The sequence below is a fragment of the Bos grunniens genome, chromosome 4 (genome assembly GCF_055505025.1).
Source record: "Bos grunniens cultivar Pamir isolate PY7600 chromosome 4, Bosgru_T2T1.0, whole genome shotgun sequence".
NCBI lineage: Eukaryota > Metazoa > Chordata > Mammalia > Artiodactyla > Bovidae > Bos > Bos grunniens.
In genome coordinates, this window is record NC_141168.1 from 110,551,596 (window position 1) to 110,568,022 (window position 16,427).

General features: G+C 43.3%; 1 protein-coding gene across 4 annotated transcripts; it reads right to left on the reverse strand.

The window, feature by feature from the left end:
- Window positions 1-766: 766 nt before the first annotated feature.
- On the reverse strand, window positions 767-12,888 carry GATAD1 (GATA zinc finger domain containing 1). 4 transcript variants are annotated; one of them, XM_086397927.1, is made up of 5 exons: window positions 12,443-12,888; window positions 11,569-11,694; window positions 9,525-9,584; window positions 7,667-7,850; window positions 767-5,714 (listed from the first exon to the last, which is right to left on the reverse strand). In XM_086397927.1, exons 1-5 carry the CDS (start codon window positions 12,698-12,700, stop codon window positions 5,524-5,526), a joined length of 819 nt encoding a protein of 272 aa, XP_086254053.1. In that variant the 5' UTR covers window positions 12,701-12,888; the 3' UTR covers window positions 767-5,523. The 4 variants fall into 4 exon arrangements, with proteins under 4 accessions (XP_086254053.1, XP_086254050.1, XP_086254051.1 ...); XM_086397924.1 differs by lacking the exon at window positions 11,569-11,694 and having other exon boundaries at window positions 12,443-12,835; XM_086397925.1 differs by lacking the exon at window positions 7,667-7,850 and having other exon boundaries at window positions 12,443-12,835.
- Between the last annotated feature and the right edge of the window lie 3,539 nt (window positions 12,889-16,427).

A 16,427-nucleotide genomic window follows, 5' to 3' on the forward strand; every position in this document is an offset into this window, starting at 1 on the left:
CACAGAAGTGAGAGGAATTCCAAATAGCGATGATGTCACTAGAAGCTGAGGCTGACTGGAGCTGCTGCCTGTAATTGAGTAATTACTTCAAGCCAGGCTGTAATGTTCAGTGAGAAATAATGGTTCATGATTCCCACTTCTTGAAAGAAAAAAGAAAAAGAGAGTTTTTTTTAAGTTTTATATACACATTGTTAGGAATTAAAAATGTTAATAGCCCAATGTGTTCACCTTTCCCTTTGTGACATCTTTCATTACTTTTCAATTAAAAGAAATTTACCAAAATAATACATGTACAGTTATTTTTTTAAAAAGGCCAGGAATTCTAAATAGTTGTAATGAAAAACAGCAGTTCTTTGCTTTATCCTTCACTGTCTCCGTAACTGCATCAGGATTTACAGAGCCACGTACGAAGGTAAGAACCTACTGCAGAAGTATTACCTCACACAACGACTGGAGCCCGCTCGACAGCCTGTGTAAGGCTTCTGCTTCTGTGTCGGGGCTGGGCTCTAACATCACCAGGGCAGGCAGCCTGGAGGAAGATGGGCGTGGAAGGAGAGCAAGGACAAACCGGAGCCTGCATTCGTCTCTCAGCCCCTCGGCGACGGGGCTGGGGACACGGTCTGCGGGCCACATCGGCACAGACCTTCCATTATAGGGTGAGAGACACAGATGTACACTGTGAGTAAGAGGAGCCACTGGTGTTTGCTAAGGAGGCAAATGAAAATTCAATCTTAATTCTAAAAGATACTACACAAGTATCCACCAATTTATAAACAAATGGTCAGTTTATTCACTGGTTTAAAAATATTTCATTTAATAAATACCTTACTTTGTATTCATTTTATTGATCAGTCATTCTTTGAGTATCCTAATATCTATTACATATTGATGACAAATCTGTCAACCAAATCACGAGTACTACAACACTAGTGTCTTCTACTTACACCATTTTGGGGTGGAAAACCCTTATTTACATGAAACAAATGAATGAGATAAATTCAAAGTAAATATACTGGGAAAAATACATTTTAATCCACAACTCTGAATACTAGCATTTAGTTATTTACAATGGTAGTTACAATCAATTTTACAACTTTTGTGAAAAGAGATTATAACATACAGCTATGTATCTACAATATACAAATCATAACTTTCGTCCAACTAATAAACCATAACTGTGTATAAAAATGGTAACAGTTAAAACTGCTACAATTCAAAATCACTGTAATTAAATTAGATTCTGGTAAATTTTCCTGGGGTTGGGAAATAATGGTCAGCTCAGAAGAGGAGAGGAGGCAAGTACATGTAAGCCCCACTTTCTCCCACTTTGAAGCTGTTGCTCCCTGACGCAGCTGACCTGCCCTTGAAGTAAAATCTGTCCCTGAATCCTGACTAGAATTCCTGTACCTGACCTTCTAAATCTCAAACACTGTTTTAGGCCTGTTATGATGAATCCACAGCAGATGGCTTTAACTTTGGGGTGGACTTGTTTTCAGATACCGATGCTCAGTCGCTCAGTCGAGTCTGACTCTTTGCAACGTGTCTGACTCTTTGTAACGTGTCCAACTCTTTGTGACCACATGGACTGCAGCACACCAGACCTCCCTGCTGCTGCTGCTAAGTCACTTCAGTTGTGTCCGACTCTGTGCGACTGCAGACGGCAGCCCACCAAGCTCCCCCGTCCTGGGATTTTCTAGGCAAGAGTACTAGAGTAGGGTGCCATTGCCTTCTCCGCCAGACCTCCCTGTCCACCACCAAATCCCAGAGTTTACTCAAACTCATGTCCATTGAGTCGGTGATGCCATCCAACCATCTCATCCTCTGGAATCCCATTGTCTTCCCACCTTCAATCTTTCCCAGCATCAGGCTCTTTTCAAATGAGTCAGTTCTTTGCATCAAGTGGCCAAAGTATTGGAGTTTCAGCTTCAGCAATCAGTCCTTCCAATGAATACCCAGGACTGATCTCCTTTAGGACGGACTGGTTGGATCTCCCTGCAGTCCAAGGGACTCTCAAGAGTCTTCTCCAACACCACAGTTCAAAAGCATCAATTCTTCTGCGCTCAGCTTTCTTTATAGTCCAACTCTCACATCCATACATGACCACTGGAAAAACCATAGCTTTGACTAGATGGACCTTTGTTGGCAAAATAATGTCTATGTTTTTTAATATGCTGTCTAGGTTGCTCATAACTTTTATTCCAAGGAGCAAGCGTCTTTTAATTTCATGGCTGAGTCACCATCTGCAGTGATTTTGGAGCCCCCCAAAATAAAATCTGTCACTGTTTTTATTGGTTCCCCATCTATTTCCCATGAAGTGATAGGACCGGATACCATGATCTTAGTTTTCTGAATGTTGAGCTTTAAGCCAACTTTTTCACTCTCCTCTTTCATCAAGAGGCTCTTTAGCTCTTCTTCACTTTCTGCCATAAGGGTGGTGGCATCTGCATATCTGAGGATATTGATATTTCTCCAGGCAATCTTGATTCCAGCTTGTGCTTCTTCCAGCCCAGCGTTTCTCATGATGTACTCTGCATATAAGTTAAATAAGCAGGGTGACAATAGACAGCCTTGACATACTCCTTTTCCTATTTGGAACCAGTATGTTGTTTCATGTCCAGTTCTAACTGTTGCTTCCTGACCTGCATATAGGTTTCTCAAGAGGCAGGTCAGGTGGTCTGGTATTTCCATCTCTAGAAGAATTTTCCAGTTTGTTGTGATCCACACAGTCAAAGGCCTTGGCAGAGTCAATACAGAGTAAGTAGATGTTTTTCTGGAACTCTCTTGCTTTTTTGATGATCCAACAGATGTTGGTAATTTGATCTCTGGTTCCTCCACCTTTTCTAAATCCAGCTTGAACATGTGGAAGTTCACGGTTCATGTACTGTTGAAGCTAGGCTTGGAGAATTTTGAGCATTACTTTGCTAGTATGTGAGATGAGTGCAATTGCACGGTAGTTTGAGTATTCTTTGGCATTTCCTTTTATTGGGTTTGGAATGAAAACTGACCTTTTCCAGCCCTGTGGCCACTGCTGAGTTTTCCAAATTTACTGATCATGGTCGAGGGTTCTGACAAAACGTGGTCCACTGGAGAAGGGAATGGCAAACCACTTCAGTATTCTTGCCTTGAAAACCTCACGAACAGTATGAAAAGGCAAAAAGATAGGACACTGAAAGATGAACTCCCTGGGTTGGTTGGTGCCCAATATGCTACTGGAGATCAGTGGAGAAATAACTCCAGAAAGAATGAAGAGACGGAGCCAAAGCAAAAACACCACCCAGCTGTGGATATGACTGGTGACAGAAGCAAGGTCCGATGCTGTAAACAGCAATACTGCATAGGAACCTGGAATGTTAGGTCCATGAATCAAAGCAAATTGGAAGTGGTCAAACAGGGATGGCAAGAGTGAACATCGAAATTTTAGGAATGTCAGCAAACTAAAATGGACTGGAAATGGTGAATTTAACTCAGACGATCATTATGTCTACTACTGTGGGCAAGAATCCCTTAGAAGAAATGGAGTAGCCATCATAGTCAACAAGAGTCTGAAATGCAGTACTTGGATGCAATCTCAAAAACGACAGAATGATCTCTGTTCGTTTCCAAAGCAAACCATTCAATATTACAGTAATACAAGCCTATGCCCCAACCAATACTGCTGAAGAAGCTGAAGTTGAACAGTTCTATGAAGACCTACAAGACCTTCTAGAACTAACACCCAAAAGACATCTTTTCATTATAGGAGACTGGAATGCAAAAGCAGGAAGTCAAGAAATACCTGGAGTTAATGGGCAAATTTGGCCTTGAAGTACAGAATGAAGCAGGGCAAAGGCTAACAGAGTTTTGCCAAGAGAAGGCACTGGTCATAGCAAACAGCCTCTTCCAACAACACAAAAGAAGACTCTACACACGGACAACACCAGATGGTCAATACTGAAAAATCAGACTGATTATGTTCTTTGCAGCCAAAGATGGAGCAGCTCTATACAGTCAGCAAAAACAAGACCAGGAGCTGCTCAGATCATGAACTCCTTAATACCAAATTCAGATTTAAATTGAAGAAACTAGGGAAAACTGCTAGACTATTCAGGTATGACGTAAATCAAACACCTTACAACTATACAGTGAAAGTGACAAATAGATTCAAGGGATTAGATCTAATAGAGTGCCTGAAGAACTATAGACAGAGGTTCGTGACGTACATGAGAAAGGGATCAAGACCATCCTCAAGAAAAAGAAATGCAAAATAAAAAAAAAAAAAAAAAAAGAAATGCAAAAAGGCATAATGGCTGTCTGAGGAGGCCTTACAAACAGCTATGAAAAGAAGAGAAGTGAAAGGCAAAGGAGAAAAGGAAAGATAAACCCATTTGAATGCAGAGTTCCAAAGAATAGCAAGGAGAGATAAGAAAGCCTTCCTCAGTGACCAATGCAAAGAAATAGAGGAAAACAATAGAATGGGAAAGACTAGAGATCTCTTCAAGAAAATCAGAGATACCAAGGGAAATTTTCATGCAAAGATGGGCACAATAAAGGACAGAAATGGTATGGACCAAACAGAAGCAGAAGATATCAAGAAGAGGTGGCAAGAATACACAGAAGAGCTATACAAAAAAGATCTTCATGACTCAGATAATTATGATGGTGTTATCACTCACCTAGAGCCAGACATCCTGGAATGCGAAGTCAAATGAGCCTTAGGAAGCATCACTATGAACAAAGCTAGTGGAGGTGATGGGATTCCAGTTGAGCTATTTCAAATCCTAAAAGATATCAATGCTAATGACCTGTTAATCATTTTTATGGCTGCCCAATGTTAGTCCTAGGTGCGGTCAAGAAACTACTGCTCTGGGGTGCCTACACAGCATATTTCCTGTGTGTTCAGTGAAGCTAACTGTCCACACTATAAGGCTAACATTTCGATGAAGCCTCGTTCCGACTGAGAAGGTAGGTCAGAGCAGTGAAGAGCAGCTCTATTAAAATCAACCAAATGATTCTGAATTTCTCCCTACTACAGAAGAATGCCTGGGCTAATAAAAATCATCCACCAGTCACTTTCCTTAATAAAGCAGTCAATAGTTTGTTAATATATTTTCTAGATAATAAAATAAAGCTTTTTTAAGAGATACTGTGAGAGATATTGTGGATCACAGCTACATTTTACTTGATTTAGCCCTTGGTTAGAAATTTATATCTAAATTAATATTTTATTCTTATAGAAAAATACAATCCATTTTATGAGTTTCTAGAAATAAATTAAGGAGAAAAATAGACACTACCTGTTCCTAATAGTCTCCCTGGAAATGACAGTATTTGCCTGGGAGGATATACACACTTAATGTGTATGTAATACTTCATTTCAAAATATATTTAATTCTTTTCTACCTAATTTTCTAAGTGACTAGTAATAAACAAGCTAGTGATTACTTTAGTCATTTTTCCATCCAAGAATTTCATTAAAGAAACATGTGGCATGTCTTACAGTGGTACAGATACAAGGGAACTGGAAATCCAGGTTTACTTTTTAAACTATAAATGGTTGGCAACTGTTTCCTTTATAGTTATTGCAGGAGTAGGTCCAACATGAGTCCATATATAGCCTTTCTCTGGTCTGGTGGGAACTGTGGGAAATGGTGATGAACGTGACTTGAAATATTCAGAAGGTGCATGACAGACAAATTCCAAGTATTCCATCTTCCTTGGAAGATCCTCCTCTGGTCCTGGAAGGGAGCCACCATTTACATTTTTGAAGATATGTATCATTTTCATAAAAATTAAAATTCCTAAACACTATGAGAAACTGGTCTGGTGCTAACCTGACATTAGTCCTTGAAATATATATTATTTTGAAGTTACTGCCTATCATTTTTTTCTGCTTTTAACTGCTTAAGGAAGATAGCATTCTCTCCAAAATATAACTCAATATAGAAAGGATTCTAAAAGTGATATTTAGCCTTATATAATGTCTACTATATGTATGCTGCTGCTGCTAAGTCACCTGAGTCGTGTCCGACTCTGTGTGACCCCACAGACGGCAGGCCACCAGGCTCCCCTGTCCCTGGGATTCTCCAGGCAAGAATACTGGAGTGGATTGCCATTTCCTTCTCCAATGCATGAAAGTGAAAAGTGAAAGTGAAGTCTCTCAGTCATGTCAGACTCTCAGCGACCCCATGGGCTGTAGCTCACCAGGTTCCTCCATCCATGGGATTTTCCAGGCAGGAGTACTGGAGTGGGGTGCCATTTCCTTCTGTGCTACTATAGGTCAACACTGATCTAAATACTTGACAGATACATCAATGCTTTGAATCCTCACAGCAACCCTCTGAGTTTGGTATTATGATTATTCCCATTTTACATGAGGGAAAGAGAGATGGAGGAAACTACCTGAGATCACACAGCTAGTAAGTGGCGGTCCTATGAACCCAGACAGTCTAGTTCCAGAGTCTGGGCTCTGAAACTTTATGATATATGGTCTCCTTCAGAACATTAGGAAGAGGAGGTGAGAGAGAAGCCCAAGAGGTGGTTCAGGCACATTGCTGCCTCTGCTGACAATCGGATCTGATGGGACAGGTATATAAAAGTTCATTCTTCTATGTACTTACAAGCAGAAGACTTGGCCATGTGTCATTACTTGACACGCAGGTGAGAATAACCGTGATACTTTATTTGTCCTTCCATTCTCTCGGAAAAATACCTTTTGTGTTTTTTCTTAGAATGAAAAAGTAATGTATGCTCATTGCAGAAAGGCTGAAAAGTTTGGGGGTAATTTTAAAACTCTAAACACTTTCAAAATTCTATTTATCAACAACTTCTTGTGAGTCTATATCAAGAATCAATTCTTTGGTCAGCCTTGAAATCAATGAGTACAGTGGCTGCCATTTCAACCACCAACAACAATATAACAGGTTACAAATGGTCCAGGATGACGTGTGTGATACGTAGAGGAACACATGTTGAGAATGTGTAAGATGTTAAAACATAACCATGACAGTTCCTCTACAAATTATTTTTAAGTAACTTTTTGTATGTTACCTAAATAATATAGTTCTTGAGCAATAAATTCTTTTAATAGAGTTTAACCCTGGGTCACCCAGAAAAATCTTATCCACACAGCTTTTTAGTAGGTGCATGCTGCCCCATAACTCAAAATAATTGATAGCCTCAAACCCCAGCTTTATAAAATTTCATATTTTCTGTAAAATTATCTTTTTTGTACTTATGCTTCTTTGTTATGGACTGAATTGTATGCCCCCAAATTCATATGTTGAATCCTAATCCCTAATGTGGTAACATGTGGAGAGAGGGCATTTAGAGAGGTAATTAAGGGTAAATGAAGTTGTAAGGATGCAGCGCTCATCCTATAGAATTGGTGACCTTATAAGAAGAGGAAGAGATGCTAGGAGTGCACGCACACAGAGGAAAGCTCGTGTGAGGACACAACCAAAAAAGTGGCTGTCCACAAGCCAGGAAGAAAGCTCGCACCAGAAACCGACCCTGACAGCACCTCGATCCTGGACTTGCAGCCTCCAGAACTGTGAGACAGAAAAATTCTGTTGTTTAGCCCATTCAGTTTATTGTATTTTGTCCTGGCGGCCCGAGCAGATGAATACAGTTTCCCGTAATAACGGAAAATAAACAGGTTCAAGAACCTGTCTGTCCCTGTCTAACTCACCCACGATGTAGGACGCAGGGTCGAACTGGTCCCTGGGGCTAGCGAGAGTGGGGATGAGCCACGTCAGCGCTGCACTCTTCTCACAGTACTGGTCCTGGACAAAACCTCTGATCTGAGCATAGTAGGGTTTTCCATCTTGTTCATCAATTACAGAAACAACATCTCCAATCTGGTAATAGACTCCCTGGGAGAAACAGAAGATAAGCCTATATTTAAAAAAACAGAACACCACTACAGGTGCAAACTGAAACTTCCTTAGTATGAAAAGTTTCCAAGCGGTCAACAGAAGGTCTCTGAGATGGTCTGATGCGTTGACATTTACACGGTTGTGATTGATGCCAATTCCAAAGCTGTTTCTTTCTTCTGTCTTTGGCTGTGCTGGGGTTTGGCTGCTGTGCACTCCTCACTGGGGCCTGTGGGCTTTCTCCAGCTGTGGTGCACAGGCTCTCTTGTTGCAGCCAAAGGGCTTCTTATGGTGGTGTGTGGCCTCAGCAGTTGCAGCACATGGGCTCTCTAACTGTGGCTCACTGGCTTAGCTGCCCCTAGGCGTATGGGGTCTTATTTCCCTGATCAGGGATCAAACCTGAGTCCCTTGCACTGGAAGGCAGATTCTCAATCAATGAACCCCCAGGGAAGTACCTAAAGTTGTTTCAATTTTGAATGAAAAAAACTTCACATACACATGATGACTTGCAGCTGGAGAAAACATTTGTTTACAAAAATAATTTTATATCACAATAGTACAATCCCTACTTTTTTTGCCAGAACCACTGCACTGGACAAAGTTAAGTGACTTGCTAAAAGCTCCCTAAGGCGGCACTGCAGCCGAGGCGCCTACACCAGCTCAGGAGTCTACCTCTGTACAGTCCTGAAAAGCAGTGCTTTTATCAAGACAACTTCACCTCTCCCCCTCACCATGGGCTTCCAGGAGCAGCCAGTCCCCACTACTGCCCTTCTCCTCTCACTTCTTGAAGGCATTTTTGAACCTCTGTGCCCACTCCCATCTCTGTGTCAGGCTCCATCCTCTATTTGTCCAAATCTCTCCTCTCCCTCCTTAGCCGTCAGTGTTGTCAGGTTGACTAGGATGGCTCGTTGCCCTGGCTCGACACCACACATTTGGATTTTAAAAACAATTCCCATAATCTACATTAAAAAATACTTAAGATCTTCATATAGTATTTCCATAGGCAACTTCTTCTCCCCACTCAGCTCTGGATGTTACATAATAGCCATGTATGGGGGAAAAGAGCTTAGAAAGGAACAAAAAACACAGTCGCACCTTATAGAGAGTAGCGAAGACCTTTAGACTAACCCAATATTTTAGTACCACATTATGCCTTCCAGGCAGAGAAGGCAATGGCACCCCACTCCAGTACTCTTGCCTGGAAAATCCCATGGATGGAGGAGCCTGGTAGGCTGCAGTCCATGGGGTTGCTAAGAGTAGGACACAACTGAGCGACTTCACTTTCACTTTTCACTTGCATGCATTGGAGAAGGAAATGGCAACCCACTCCAGTGTTCTTGCCTGGAGAATCCCAAGGACAGAGGAGCCTGGTGGGCTGCCGTCTATGGGGTCGCACAGAGTCGGACACGACTGAAGTGACTTAGCAGTAGCAGTATGCTTTCCAGGTGGCTCAGGGGTAAAGAATCCACCTGCATTGCCAGAGATGGAGGTTCAGTCCCGGGTGGGAAGACCCAGTAGAGGAGCAAATAGCAAACCACTCCAGTACTCTTGCCTCGGAAATCTCATGGGCAGAGCGTGGCAGGTTACAGTCGTCACAATAGAGTTGGATAAGTGACTAAACAACAACAAAAACACAATACATTCAAATCTTCCTTCAATAACTCTGATGCTCACCTTGTAGAAGATTGATTCTGCAGTGATTATGGTGGAAACGGACTCAGGAGCTTTGATGGGCTATGAAAAAAAAGAAGTAAAAATATTAGCACATTCATTGTATGTGTGTGGGTGTGTGTGTAGTGTGTATGTGTATGTGTGTGTGGTGTGTATAGGCATTTTTCCAGCCACATATGAGTTCTGTAATCTGAGAAATACTAAAGTTGTTTGGTGACAAGAACTGCAGTGTTAAAAAAAATAAAAATCTTCTGAACATTGCAACAAAGCATGGTCTGAATATTTCTGCTGTTATTTCCGTTACCTTTAGCTTAAAAATTGCTGAGAATCAAAGGACAAGCTCCTGATTATGTGGCTGAGACCTAACAGAACCCTTCTCAGAGCTTTATTGCACGTAACAATCTAGTTTTAAAAAGTATCTGTGGCTTTAATGGCCTGAGCATGACAGAGGTGGAAATAACAAACAAGTCTCTTCAAAGACATTTTCCATCTCAACTTAACTATAGCTATGATAATATCATCAGAACTAGTTTTCTAACAAGTCTGAACCAAGGCCAAAGGAGGCTTTCTTGGGAGTTGCTAGTAATTTGCCACCAATCATCATCGAAATTCCTTAAGCTGTAATACACTTTTATGCCACAACACAGTAACTAGGCCTTCCCAAATATGTCTTGATATCATCCTTGAAGAAAGCGGTTGCCAGAGAAATCGATATAAAATACTTTCAGAAAACATATTCCACCATACATAAGAGGAAAACTATAATCAAGTATTCACATATTTTGTCTAGTCAATAATCACATTTTAGAAAACAAATTTATTAAAATCCTAATAAATTAGAAGCAACAATGGCACCCCACTCCAGTACTCTTGCCTGGAAAATCCCATGAACGGAGGAGCCTGGAAGGCTGCAGTCCATGGGGTCGATGAGGGTCAGACACGACTGAGCGACTTCACTTTCACCTTTCACTTTCATGCATTGGAGAAGGAAATGGCAACCCACTCCAGTGTTCTTGCCTGGAGAATCCCAGGGACGGGGGAGCCTGGTGGGCTGCCATCTATGGGGGCTGCACAGAGTCGGACACGACTAAAGCGACTTAGCAGCAGCAGCAAGGTCATATAAAAACACTTTTGGATATTGTCAAAATTACAGATCTTGGTGTCCTGGGTTCCCCCTCACCTTTGCTTAAATACTGGAGGGGTTTACATGACTTTCATTTTCAATCTGCATACGAGTCGGACACGACTGAAGCGACTTAGCACATCTCAAGAAAAAGAATCCACAATCTGCACAAGGATATAACGCAAGACCTCTCTGAGGTTTTTAAATGAATACACCCAGCTTCAGAAAATGCCTTTACTGGTGAGTGAAGCATTTCTGGTCTGAAAGCAGAGAACCATATTGAGGTTTAAAAAAAAAACAAAAAACAGTATCGAATGCTTTGCCCAGTGTGTTTGCCCACTGTCCCTTGTATTTACAAAATCAAAAGCTTTCAGTTACCCCAGCACAAACTTTTCAACGATCTACTTTCTTATAAAAGAAGAGATAAAGAAGATTTAGTAACACTTTTGATTCATATTCATCAAGTTGATCACTGTAAATCAGTAAGAAACATTTTTGGGGGGCCATATAACAAGCAAATATGGAACTGAATGAATTCCAGTGTTATTATTTACTTAAAGCTTTATGGAAAAGAAAAAAAATGCCATGCCCACACCAAGAACTGTAACTCCATCTCATCTTTTGCATAGAGAACCCAATAAAATGTGCTCAAGATTTAGGTTTCTTTTAGAATCATGTTTTATGTTCCCCAGGGGGGATAAAAAACTAAAACAAGGAAAAGAGGATATCGTTAACTTTATAAAACAGTAAGGCTCCTAAAAGAGCTCCTTCCCTTTCTGAAAGCCTGGATCAGTCCCCAGAAGGCTACAGAAGAGCTGCCAAGCGCAGAGTCCAAGTTCAGTGGTGAGAGATGAAGGCGGTGGTTGGTCACACTACACACAATGCCACAATTACAGTACAAGACACTGTCCACAATCATCTTACATTTTTTAATTTAAAAATATGTCTTCTCCCTTTCCCTTTAGTGGAAACTTTCTTTTCAGCAGCTGGAGCAGATTTGTATTTAGTGTTTCTGAGCCGAGCGGACCTCCTGTGAATTTCCTGCTTACTCTGTTACATAAACAAAGAACAAAAAAAAGAGAAATAAAAAGTGTAGAAAGGTTGCTGTCCTGATACAACCATCTTACAAGGATCCCAGAGTATGCACTTTAAACGAACATTTACAAATAAATTAAGAGTGCAACTTTTCTTTTCATGCTGGGTAATAATCAAACGAACTGGCTTAATTTAAAAAGGGAGAGCCACAGGCAAACATCTCCAGAGACTCCAAAAAACGTGTTAACTACTTGTAAAAGGGCAAAGGGCAGCAAGAGGTAAGACGATTCTACGCCAAGGTAAGACCATTCATCGGTTGCGTTTATAACACAAAATTCCTTAAAAACTCAACTCTCCTAAGCCAGAGAATGGGTGTGGTATGCCACCTCCTGCCGTGGAACACTTATGTTACTACTGAAAATGACCTGATAATCTTAATAACATGACATTATGATAAAGAAAACTTTATTAACAGAGAAAGAGGCCCAGTAGCCGTGACCCTGTACTTAACGTACGTAAGTACCCTCAGATGTCCGGGTGCTACCAAAAGTATCACAGGGGAGGGATTTCTGAGGGGTTTTTCCTCTTCTTGCTTCTCTAGACTTTAAACTTCTCATGAGAAAAGGGGCTGAGAAGGGGTCAAACCAACGACGACCTTCCTGTCGCGGGCGGGAGGGGGCGGCCCGGCCCAGTTTGCCGGGAGGGCGCCGCCCGCCCCGCGCCGCGTCGGCCTCCGCCCGCGGGAGGGGCCGCAGGGGCTCACCTGCTTGCCGCCCCCGCCCCCGTTGCTCTGCGGAGGGGCGGCCGAGGTGCTGGCGAAGGTCGCGGCGCCGAAGCCACCCCCTGTGCCGCCGCCGCCGCCCCCTGTGCCGCCGGCCGCCCCCGGGCAGGAGCCCCCGCCGCCTGCGCCGCCCCGGCCTGTGCAGTGGTGGCAGAGGATCTCCCCCTGCGGGCCCTTCTTCCACATGGAGGACGACGTGGTCTTGCAGACGCTGCAGGTGGGCTTCAGGCCCAGCGGCATGGTGGCCGGCTCGGGCGGCCCCCGCGGGCGCAGCGACACGGGAATGGCGACCGCCGACCTCGGCGGCCCGCGGGCCGGCCCGCCACTCCCACTGACAGAAGAGCGGCGCGGGCGCGGCGCCGAGCTGCCCAAGCCGGGACCGGGCCGCGGCCGCCGCCCCCTGGAGGCAGGAAGCCGGTTCCGCCCGCTCCACAGTCAGCTCCACGCTCGGCAGCCCGAGGCGCCAAGAGGCGGGGCGGGGCGGGGCGGGGCCTGGGAGGACACCCTTGCCTCGTCCTTAGGGGGCTTCCGGTGATGGGCGGGGCGGGGCGGGGCCTGGGAGGACACCCTTGCCTCGGCCTTCGGAGGCTTCCGGTGATCGGCGGGGCCGCACACTGGTCGCCCGCCTGACCGGAAGTGCCTTGCCCGGAATTACCGGGACTGCTGGGAGGTTCACGCGCTTTTCGGCCTTTTAGGCCTACGATTGACTTATAAAATACAGGACGCCTAAGTGAATCTAAATTCCAGATAAGCAGCTAGTAACTTACTAAAGCCAATGTATCCTATGCAATGTTCGTTGTTTATCTGAATTCAAATTTAAGTGGGCAGCCTGTATTTTTAATTTTCCAAGTCCGGCACTCCTACTTAGGACCTCGTTACACTCTTTAAAATTATAATTTACACCCCCATATACGTTTGATTATAAGGGACATTTGAGTATTAGGAGTTGAAACATTTTAAAGCCCTGGAGACCATGCATACGTTCATTGGCACTTGAGTGGCGGTGTCATCTTGAGTCCTATAGCCTCTGAGCATTAGGCCGGGGAGATAGTGCTGGTTTGGCATTGTTGGGAGGCAGATTTGGCCCCGAGAACCTCCAGAAAGGGTCTTGGGAGCTCCCTGGTCCGCACTTGGGAACAACTGACCTAAGACAAGGGCATCATGAGAGTCCAGCCTTCTCAATTAATGCCGCTGGTCAGTACCAGCCTGGCCAGGGAAACGAGTCTCTACCCAGCCTCTCTCAGTGGAGTGGTGGTTGCCGCCTCTCTTGGTGATCCTGGGTTTCCTAGGCTTGGAGTTCTCTCCCACCTCTTGATGAATATGTTGGTGGAGGGATGTGGGAGGAAGAAGAAAGCTTTATTGACTGCCTTATCAAGTTGTGAAACTGCATTTAGGGCTTCTGCCGATTGTGGTTTAAGATATTATCCCTATTTTACTCTTAACTGATGATCAACAGAGGAACTGTGATTTGGCCTAGATGCCCGGGTGGACACTGGTCTTGGAAGCACATCTGGACAGGGCTCTGCTGCAGCCCTGCATCCTGAGTTGCGGCTCTGGTCATCCTGGCTCTGAGTCTAGGGTTCCCCAATAGTGGCCACCTCATGCAAAGGGTTGACTCATTGGAAAAGACCCTGATGCTGGGAGGGGTTGGGGGCAGGAGGAGAAGGGGACAGCAGAGGATGAGATGGCTGGATGGCATCACTGACTCGATGGACGTGAGTTTGAGTGAACTCCAGGAGTTGGTGATAGACAGGGAGGCCTGGCATGCTATGATTCATGGGGTAGCAAAGAGTCAGACACAACTGAGCGACTGAACTGAACAGTACCACAAAAAATTAACTACATTTCAGACTGTTATTGGGTATAAGAGCAATTGTGAAAGTGGCTGAGAATAGGTACACAGTGTGGTCTCACTGTAGAAGGCTGCGCTCTGTGAGAGGCATCTAGATATTAAATTCTATGCTTCCTAATATATCTCTGCTGCTAGTACACCTGTGTTCGCACCACCTCCTGTGAGATTACTGCCTCTCATTCACGGAAAACTTTGGCCCCTGACTCACCAGGTTCCTCTCCACCGGAGACACCATCCTGTCTGGGACCCACATCCACATGTATAACCATTCAATGTCCTCTTTTCTCCATTCCTCCTCATTCCAGCATCTCCATCTCCTGTCCTTGTCAGCTCCCATAGCTCCTGGTTACACCCTCTACCCTTCTGAGACCATCAGAAAGAACCACATTTTTTCCTTGGTTTTTAAAAAAAAATTTTTACAACCTTTTAAAATTAAGTATAATACACATACTGTAAAGTATCCAAATGCATCTAAATACAGCTTATCACAAAGTCACTGCACTGGGCCAACCAAATCAAGAAATAGAACATTAGCCCCTCACATGCTCTTTATCCAGAGATCACCACTATACTGATTTTTAATAGATTTTGTGGCTTCCCTTTGTCAGGGTAAGGAAGGTCCCATCTATCCCTGTTTTCATCATGAATGTGTAGAATTTTATTCAACAGTTTTCTGTATGAGATGATCATAATGCTTTTCCTCCTTTTTGAAAAATCGTTTATTTTTCCTCTGTCGGGTCTTTGCCGCTGCGTGTGGACTTTCTCTAGCTGTGGAGTGGAGGCTGCCCTCCAGCTGTGCATGGGCTCCTCCTTGCCCAGTGGCTGCTCTTGTCACAGAGCGCAGGCTCTAGAGTGCTCAGGCTTCATAGTTACGGCATGTGGACTCAACAGTCGTGGCTCATGGGCTCTAGAGCTTGGGCTCAGTGGTTGTGGTACATGGGCTTCGTTGTCTGTGGGATCTTCCCAGGCCAGGTATCGAACCCGTGTCATCGGTATTGGTGGCAGATTTTTATCCACTGTACCACCAGGCGAGTCCTGCTTTTTCTTGTCTGTTAATAATGTGAATTCAGGTTTCTGAATGTTAATACTGCCACTTAATGGAATGAATCTAGCTTGGCTATTGTGTACTGTCTTTTCACATATTGCTGGATTACTTTACTAATATTTAAGATTTTTGTATCTATGTTCATGAGTGAGATAGGCTTATAATTTTCCTTTCTTGTAATATTTTTGTCAGACTTTGGCAGCAAGATCATGTCAGCCAAAGAAAGGACTTCGGATTTTATTCTCAGTGAGATGGGAAACCAAAGCTCTTCTATTAATATTTACTGATATGAAAAGATTTCAGATATAAATTTTCAGAGGGGAAAAAGCAATGTATAGGACAGTGCATAGAACATGATCACTGTATGTAAACTAAATATCTGTGTACATGGTGTGTACCTGTTTTAGTTATTCAGGAAAAAAATTGTTGCTAATTGATGCACAGAGGTGGTGAGGCAGGCTTACACTTTTCTTTTTACACCCTTTTTTTTCTTTTATAACAGCTTTAGCTACACAAAACAGTCCACCCTTTTATTTTAAAGTATACAATTCAGTGGGTTTTAATATATTCACAGATTTGTACAACTATCACCACTATCTAATTTTCGAACATTTTCATCAGTCCAGATAGAAACTATCCATTAAGTAACCATTAAGTAGTCAAAGGGTTAAGTCAAATCTCCCCCAACCACTAATCTACTTTCTTTCTCTGTGGATTTGCCTGTTCTGGACATTTTGTGTAAATGGAATCACACAATATGTGGCCTTTTGTTTGCACCTTTTTATCATTTGAAATATTTCTTACCACACTGTGTTACTTTTATTTTTAAAAAGAGGAAAAAGTTTCAAAAGGAAAAGAAGGAAATTGGTGGTTTCTTGGTCCTAAAAATCCTCTGCCAGCTGGAGGTGGCAGGTCACAGCAGACAGTATCTAGTCAAGGACTGGCAAGCAGACCTCCTCTCAGCATCTCAGTCCCTTGTCTGTAAATTGGGGAGGGTATGACCCACCCCAGGGCTGCAGCAAGATTTGATCAATTATCACGCCTGGCACATAGTTCTCAGTCAAAACGTA